This window comes from Bidens hawaiensis, unplaced genomic scaffold (genome assembly GCF_021521415.1).
Source record: "Bidens hawaiensis isolate Kalapana, Puna unplaced genomic scaffold, B.hawaiensis_p1.1 tig00003488_1, whole genome shotgun sequence".
Classification (NCBI taxonomy): domain Eukaryota; kingdom Viridiplantae; phylum Streptophyta; class Magnoliopsida; order Asterales; family Asteraceae; genus Bidens; species Bidens hawaiensis.
The window spans coordinates 1,613,302-1,622,705 of record NW_027491195.1 but is presented as its reverse complement, the minus strand read 5'-3'; the positions used below and the strand labels follow the sequence as shown (position 1 = coordinate 1,622,705).

Genomic DNA, 9,404 nt, shown 5'->3' with positions numbered 1-9,404 from the left:
ACCTCACTGATTATTAGCCATTTATATTGTTATTTCCTTTTATAAGATTCTCTTTTTTATATTTATATTCCTATTGTAATACTTGATCAATAACAGAAATTTAATCAAAACAATACAATTGGTTCAATTGAAATTTAGATGGTATCAAAGCAAGATCAGATTCTGCTCTATCAACAAAACCCTAGCAGCCATTAGGCTTGCCACAACCATCATTAAATATTGCCATGGCAGAAAGATATGGTGAACGTGATGAATGGGTGATAGATTCAGGATCAACTGAGCATATCACATATAAAGCCGATATCCTCCAAAACATAACCAAAAACCGATTTGAGCCCTCGGTGGTGATTCCTAACGGGAGCGCCATACCTGTTGAAGGAATAGGAGAATCTGTTTTACCAGGAGGAACGGAAATAAAAAGCGTTCTACACGTTCCTCAATTCACTTGCAATCTATTGTCAGTTAGTCGTTTGAGTAATGATCTTCAATCAACAATAACCTTTTTTCCAGATTTTTGTGTTATGCAGAAACTTCACACAAGGAGCTTGATTGGTGCGGGTAAATGCAAAAGTGGTCTATACCGGATGGGGATGATTGGTAAAGAAAGAAGAGCCATGACGACGACTATTGACACTTGACACAAAAGATTAGGACACACTTTCGGTGAAAGGTTATCTCAAATTGATTTCCTTAGTAGTACCTCTTTCAATAAAACTTGTGACTCTTGTTCAAGAGCAATACACACAAAACAACCATTTCCCATTGGTGGCATTAAGACTAGTAATTTCTTTGAACTATTACACTATGACATTTGGGGAAATATCGGTTCCCATCCTACTCGGGGGCAAGGTATTTTTTAACCATCATTGATGATTTTAGTCGGTCCGTTTGGGTGTTTTTACTAAAATTCAAACATCAAGCAAGCCAACTGTTGATAAACTTTCACAAAATGGTACACACTCAATTTGGAAAATTGGTAAAAAGAATTAGGTGTGACAATGGTGGGGAGTTTGCATCCAACGAAATGCTAAAATTTTATAGTGAACAAGGAATTCTTCTTGAAACCACTTGTCCACACACCCCACAACAAAACAAGGTTGCGGAACGAAAACATAGACACATAATCGAAACAGCTCGGGCATTAAGATTTGAAGCCAACTTGCCTAAACTTTTTTGGGGGGAGTGTGTCTTAATTGCCACATACATCATTAACCGGTTGCCTTCCACGGCAATTGACAACAAAACCCCTTATGAAATTCTTTTTAATCAAAAGCCCGATTACAACTTCATGAGAACCTTTGGTTGTTTAATTTATTATAGTAGCAATGAGACCAAAGGTGATAAATTTGAAGAAAGAGGAAGGCCTGGTGTTTTTTTGGGTTACCCGCCAAGAACCAAAGGTTATAAAATATATGACATTCAAAACAAGAAAATCATTATTTCAAGACATGTGAAGTTCCATGAAAGAAACTTTCCTTTTGACAAAATCAACAGTGGCCAAATGGAGGATAATTTGTTTGATCCCATTCTTGATAAAACCCATTACGAAGAAGAAAGACCACCTAATCAAAACAATTCGGTTGGGCTTGATCAAGGCCCAAAAAACCAACAACTTGAACCATCACTTGAAGAAAACCTTGAAAACAATCAATCTAGCCCACCTGATTCAAATGAGGTTTGTGGGCCTGATCTAGATCCAAGTGTAGAATCTAGCACAAACAATGACCAAGTTGAAATATTTGGGCCAGACCCAATAACAGAGCCTTCAAATCCAGTTAATGAGACTATGAGAGCAACACTACTTCAGCAATTAAAGAATCTGTTACAAGCCGAGAGCAATTCACTCGTGCAAAACGAGTAAAATCGCAACCAAACAGGTTCGAAGATTTTGTTGTTCGTCTCCCCCCTTCGGTAGACCATGCTCAAACCACACCAACTCAAGAGTCCTCAACGGTATATCCCTTAGCCAATTTTGTCTCATACAATAAATTTTCTAATACTCACAAGGCTTTCTTAGCAGCCATCGACTCGATCGATGAGCCAAAATTTTTCATCAGGCTATCAAAAATGAGAAATGGAAGGGGGCAATTAAAAGGGAAATTAAAGCTCTCGAAGAAAATTGCCCGTGGACCCTCGAAAAACTACCAGAGGGAAAACGAGCTATTGATTCCAAATGGGTGTACAAAGTAAAATACAAACTGAGCGGTGAGGTCGAACGATACAAAGCGCGACTCGTCGCCAAGGGCTTCACCCAAATGGCAGGAGTTGACTATCATGACACGTTTGCTCCGGTCGCGAAGCTAGTCACGGTTAGAACCATTTTAGTCATAGCAGTAAAAAAGGATTGGTTCACCCACCTACTCGAAGTGAACAATGCATTTTTACATGGTGATTTAAATGAAGAGGTGTACATGAAGATTCCTAAAGGTTTTTCTAAAGAGGGAGAAACACGAGTTTGTCGATTACGAAAATCGCTTTATGGGCTTAAACAAGCCTCACGGAATTGGTACAAAAAATTCACCAATGCTCTTCTTAGTTTTGGCTATATTCAATCAAAGGCAGGCCACTCCCTCTTCATCTATCGACACGGGTAAACCTTTGTTGCGGCACTTATCTATGTAGATGATGTGGTTATCATGGGCAACAATGTAGACAAGATACAAGACACCCAAAACAAGCTTGACAATCTTTTTAGCATAAAAGATCTTGGAAATCTCAAGTATTTTCTTGGTATATAAGTTGCCTGTACCACCGAAGGGCTTGTTTTGAGTCAACGAAAGTATGTTCTAGACATTCTTGAAGATAGTGGTTTACAAGGGTCTAGGCCAAGTTCTTTCCCGTTTGAACAAAACTTTAAACTTGACAAAAGTGAAAGTGAACCAAATGTTGATGCCGGGCAATATCGTCGATTGGTAGGAAGATTACTTTATTTACAAGCCACCCGACCCGACATTGCTTACTCGGTTAACATCCTAAGCCAGATTATGGCTGATCCAAGAAAACCCCATTTAGAAGCGGCTCATCGAGTGCTACGTTACCTAAAAGCCACACCTGGGCAAGGAGTTCTTCTCCCTCGAGAAGGAGGGTGCACTCTCACAGCTTATTGTGATTCAGATTGGCTTGGATGCCCGTACACGCGTAAATCTCGAACCGGTTATTTGCTTCTTCTAGGTGGAGCACCAATCTCTTGGAAAACAAAGAAACAGTATGTTGTTTCTCGCTCTTCGGCCGAGGCAGAATGCCGATCGATGGCCTCAACCGTAAGCGAGATCCTATGGGTTCGTTGGCTTTTGAAGGACTTTGGAGTGTTTTTGACCAAACCAACTCCTCTTTTTTGTGATAACCAAGCGGCCCGCCACATTGCCAATAATCCAGTCTTCCACGAACGTACCAAACATGTAGAGATGGATTGCTATTTTGTACGGGAAAGGGTAGACAGTCAAGAAATCAAACCTCACTACATCGACACCAAAATGCAAATTGCGGATATTTTTACCAAAGACTTGGGATCTCAACAACTTAGGTTTCTTCTTGACAAGTTGGGCACTCGAAACTTACATGTTCCAACTTGAGGGAAAATATTGAGATGATAATATTATTCATAATATTCTTCATTAATTTTCTCCCAAAATTCACTCCTTTGACCCCACGATTTACTCCTTTTGACCTCACTGATTATTAGCCACGATTACTCCTTTTATAAGATTCTCTTTTTGTATTTATATTCCTGTTGTAATATTTAATCAATAACAGAAATTTAATCAAAACAATGCAATTGGTTCAATTGAAATTTAGAACATGTAATATAGATTTTAACTAAGCAATACAAGATTTCAAGACTAAAGTTACCTACTTTGGTAAAAGAGTATCTTTGGCGCCACATGGTATGATTCTACGCACCACCTATAGAAAAGAGCCTTTCTCTTGCTTCCACCATTGTTGAGCCTGCGATTCACAGTTTCCACATGTATGATTCTCAGGTGCCTAGTGTGTTTTAGCTTTAATTCTGTTATGTTTTGTTACTAATAGATGTTTATTAATTCAGTACTGTAATATGAGAATGACAATGTTAATTTTTGTTAGTAATTAGATTACTTAATCGAGTTTCGATTAACAGGTCGGGTTTTTGGGGGTTTGAACGCTGGAAATATAACCCGATAACCGAACGATTCTACATTCGATTTAAATGTTTCTTTGGTTTATTGCATCGGGTTTAATCGGGCCGGTGTAAGTCAAGCCTCAAGTTTTCAGCGTTGGTGTATAATTCTAATGTTAAGTCTCGTTTAAATTATTATTATGTTAACTGAAATGACGTTATGTTTGCCTGAGGCGTGTTATTGAGCATGATGTTGTTTATTCATTCTGTGACCTCAATTTGATTTGCAACTAGGAGCATAAATGGAATATATGCATCAGCTGTTTGTAATTGGGTTTAGTTTTGTGCACAAAGTTTATGCAGCTTGACTAAAACATAGTCAATAGATCGGATTTTTACCATATTTGTTGCGTTTGAATATCATATTTTATAGCGATTTTTACCAATATTGCTGCATAAAATTGATATTTTTACTAATTTAAGTAGTGATTCGGTAGTTTGACTAGGATTTAGTCAACTGTGATGTCAAGGGCAATTCACGGTTTTGGGATAAATAACATCTGCTGGCAGCGGCTGTAGCTAGGAAAGCTGATGTGTCCTTCATTAGTTGTTCTGCAAGTAAGTTTGTATAACTTTATGCAGCCACTGGACTAGCATTTGATTTAGGTTTTCGTGTTGGATGTTGTACTTCTATAAATTATTTATAGTAGTTTAGGCACTTTGAGTTTTGATAACGGGTTAAGGGTAGGGGTGCAAACGAGCCAAGCCGAGCCCTTGAGCTCGGCTCGTTTAACTTACACGGAGCTCGAGCTCAAGCTCGGCTCGTTTCGAGCTCTATTTTAAAAGCTCAAGCCCGGCTTGTGAGTAGATTTTTAAGCTCGAGCTCCGCTTGTTTACTATTTATTAATTGATTTTTATATATTTATATTTATTAATTGGTAGTTGTTAGACAGGCTTCGATGGTTACAAAGTTTCCTTCAATACAGTTATGTACAGATTGGTAATTATTAACTGGAAGATGATCGATCAATTGTGGCCATAAGAGATGTGTTGACTTTTTGATAGTCAAACTTGAATTGAAATATTGGTTCGGATACAAAAGTAATCTGGTCACTTTTGAGTTCATGGATCATGGTTGGAAACGGTATGCACATAATGTTATAACATGTATTTTTTTATTATAATTTAACTTAAAGGGTATAATAGTAAAACTTTAACTTTCTTTTCTTTCCTTCCAAACTCAGGAATACATAAAATGTTTAATTTTCTTTTCTCTTCTTTCCTTTTCATTAAACTCGGGAACACAAAATAAAATCACATCTTTTTCTTTCTTTTGTCTTTTAATTTTCTTTCCTTTCTTCTCTCTCACTAAATGAATTCGGGAACATAGCGTAAATTACTTAGTATCTTTCAAAAAAACACAAGAAAACCGGCTTTTAAATAATAGAACTTTTTCCTCAATATCCCTTTAAATAGACAATAGTTGTAGTTATATGATAACTGCTAAATCGTAGACAAAGAAGCTTTCTTTGACGGGTTCAGGTTAAAATAATTGCTATCCATAGCTTTTATTATTATTATTATTATTATTATTATTATTATACTCTAGCATCAACACATATCCAAGATGTCAAAGTAGCCAGGTTGGACTATATTAAGTGACGAGTTTTGAGTCAAAATGCATGATCGCCTCTCATAGCCTTTTCTAAATCTAGTATTTAGACAATTTTTTATTTTAAAGAAGGTTTATTAGAGGTAGCTTTAACCGCTGTTAAAAAAAATTATGATAAGCAACCTTTTACTTTATTTTTATAAATTTGAAAAAACCAATACATATGACTAATCTTCTAAAATATACAATACTAGTTTTTATCTACCGTATTACGAGGTTGTTTTACATTTTTCATTTATGATATTTTCGTTATAATATTGTGAATGTATTTCTTTAAATTTTAGTTTATTTATTGTAAGAAGTTAATAATATATTTGAACTTATTTTGATTCATTTATGTTGGGTTATGTTCTTTTTTGAATAAAACATTGGATGAGTTATCTACTTAATTTTTATATTTGTTCGTTTATGTTCATTTGTTATACTTTGGATACCATTTTATAAAACTTTTCATTTAAGTTAAAATTAAAAGAAAAAAAATCGTTAATGCAACTAAATCTATATTGAGAAATTCAATTAGGGTTTGATGATAAGGGTTAAGTTATTCTACAAAGATAAACAAAAATGAAAATTATGAGAAGAATTTATAGCCACTAAAAAAAACGTAAAAAAATAATAAAAAAAATCATAACTCAAAATTTTATAAAAAAATTAAAAAAAAGTGACAAAAATGTTTCAACCGTCTTCTTCGTTAAACACACACACACACACACACAATATTGAGGGAAAAAGATCATTGTCTTTTTGTTTATCATTGTGTTTTGTGTTTATTTTCATTATTGGTTGTATTTTTTTCTCTTTATATTGTGTCTTTTTTCTTGATATTGTGTTATATTCTTTAACATTGTGTTATATTTTGTTCGACATTGTGCTATATTTTGCGATTTATTGTGTCTTTTTTAGTTATAATTGTGTCTTTTGTTCATTTTCATCATTGTGTCTTTGATTTCGACATTTTGTCTTTTCATCGTTTTTTTTGGAACGAGAATGAGAGGAAACATTTGAGTTTAAAAAAAAAATGTTTTTTATTTATATTGAGTTATGATTTTTTTTGTTATTTTCTTTGAATTTTTTGTTGAGAGGTTTTTGTATGACAGCAAATCCTTCTCACACTTCTCATTTTTGTCTTCCTTTGTATTTTAACTTTTCCCTTGATTATAAATGAGTTTCATAAACAAATGAGGCATTATAACCCGTTTAAAATTTATCCAGGTTTGGTGGGACCCATAACCCGCTTATTTTTTTTACTATAAAATTGTTTTTTAGTTACAAATAATATCCCTTTTTAAAAAAAATTGATATTAGTTTTTAATTGTCCAAACCCTACTTTATAGGATTTGCATATCAAATCTTTGATGAGATTAATTTTTAATTTAATAAGAGTTATAAACTGTTTAAGGACTATCTGGGTTTGATGAGATTCATTCCCATAAATTCTTATCAAATGCATAAGAGACCTCCATTTACAAAAGAAAAAATTTGATGGCCTGAGAAGAGGTGATCAGAAACAACCATAGAGCTTTTAGAGATTTCGTTTATATTTAAGATTTTTATAAAAAAAAGTTGATTAAAAAAAGATTTCGTAAGCGCTACCCAAATTTAAATGAAATTCATCCCATAAAATCACTTTATAAATGAACAAAAGTTAAAGATGGCCGGCCTTCATTGCCCATCACTTTATACACATGATGTTTATCAATTTTCTTCGTTTTAGTAAAAGTATTAAATATTGTTGAAGATAATCTGAACCTTTAATTTTTCATCTTATCACAAATGTATGACCTTTAAGCGGTAAATAACATGTTCCACACTTGATATTTCACACAAAAAGGTAAGAACACGAAAAGCATAGCTGGCCATGCACAAAAATGGTGGCAGCATTGCATGAGGCTGAAACACAAGTTATGTGCGTCTTCACTAACTTACGCCACTCGTCCATTATTCTTATCTTTCCCAAATTTACCCTCAACACTGCCACTATTAATTTCGTGTGCTATTTATACTCTCTCGTCTGCGTGTATCTAGAATTGAAGATTTAGCGAACAATGAGAAAATCAGGAATTGTCATGAATACGAATATGATGGTGGCGGTGGTGGCCGCGATGGCAATGCTAACATGTGCCATGTCTAGAAATGCGGTGCGCCACCAGGTCGGTGGCAAGAGTATGTGGATACCTAATTTTAACTATACCGATTGGTCGCTTCAAGAGAAATTCTACGTCGGCGACTGGCTTTGTAAACACCTCTCTCCATATATATTGTGTGTCTGTCTATCCACCAGTGGCTAGAACGGCCATTTGAATATTGTTCAAATGATCATTCTGACCAATAGTTTTAAAAGTTTGACTTTTTTTTTTGTCAGACTCGTAAATTTGAAGCAATTTTTTGAAATTTTAATTATTGCAACCTTTTGAAATTAATTGTTTTAATCTTGTGTTTATATTAAACCTGCTAATTATTCAGATTTCGTGTACGATAAGCACATGTACAACGTGTTGGAGGTGAACGAAACCAGCTACGAAAACTGCAATGAGAAAGACTTCATCTTTAACATCACGAGAGGTGCTGGGCGTGATGTGTTCGAGCTGAAACAAGCTAAACCGTACTATTTCCTTGCAAGCGGAGGCTACTGTTTCGGTGGAATGAAACTTAAAGTCGATGTGGTTGAGTTCGTTCCTGCTCCAGATCCTTCTCCGCCAAAAAGTGGTTCAAATATTATTACAGGATTCAATCCCATCATATCGTTAATGGTGATCGTTGTATGGGCTGGTTTGTTCAAAATCAGTCAAGAATTTAATTAATTAATGCTTAACTTAATCCCTTATTGTTTGGCCTTGTGTTATTGATTATCTTGATTTGATGTTTGGATACATGTGTTTTAGTATCTTATTGTTTCGATATTAAGTTTTATGAAAAAATATTTGATTTTAGTTATTCTATATCATGTTTCATGTTTAATTTGGTCTTTGCTCTAATAAAGTTTTGAAGTAATGTTTTCCATATATATGTGGAAAGATATGAATTTCAGTTAATATGATAATATGTTTATAATTTATTTTAGCTGGCAAGGATATATTTTTGATTACTTTTTTGGTAATTGTATAACTAAGGACATCTAATATCCTAGGTTGCTTGCTTGCTTAAAGGTGTATAAAGAAATATACTGGTTTATGAATTAAGTTTTTTGCCTTTTATATCAACCAAATTTGATTAACTAATTATTAATGTTTGTTATGCTGATATACTATGTGAAAAGTTTATTCATATCAGAGTTGATGAGGATATGATTAAGTAGAATATAACTCTATAAAATAAAAAAATAATAAAAATCTTTGACAGCGTTGAAAGCATTAATCCTAGTTTTTTCATTTTTAAATTTTATTAGATAATAAGCACGTTTTAAAGCATACATTTTAAGAAAAATAAAACATGATTTCATATTGTATACTTTATTTAACCGTGTATAAGTATCTTTAATGCTATTATAGGGGTTTGTATACGCGTCTAAGAAATATTAACTGACCAACACGTTTAAACACTCTAAAATTTCACACGAATAACCAAATGCTAAAAAAAAAAAGCCGTAGCATGTTTTATAAATCAACAACCATTATAATACATATAGCTAAAAATAAG

General features: G+C 34.0%; 1 protein-coding gene across 1 annotated transcript; it reads left to right on the top strand.

Annotated features, from left to right (window-relative positions):
- The first annotated feature begins 7,813 nt into the window (after window positions 1-7,813).
- Window positions 7,814-8,620, top strand: LOC143623500 (early nodulin-like protein 20). The gene is made up of 2 exons (XM_077094394.1): window positions 7,814-8,003; window positions 8,232-8,620. The coding sequence occupies exons 1-2, from the start codon at window positions 7,814-7,816 to the stop codon at window positions 8,567-8,569; spliced, it is 528 nt and encodes a 175-aa protein (XP_076950509.1). The 3' UTR covers window positions 8,570-8,620.
- Window positions 8,621-9,404: the final 784 nt, after the last annotated feature.

Coding starts and splice junctions, on each gene's coding strand:
- LOC143623500 (XM_077094394.1), top strand. CDS start 7,814: ATGAGAAAATCAGGAATTGTCATGAATACGAATATGATGGTGGCGGTG. Junction 8,004..8,231: donor CTACGTCGGCGACTGGCTTT/GTAAACACCTCT, acceptor CTAATTATTCAG/ATTTCGTGTACGATAAGCAC.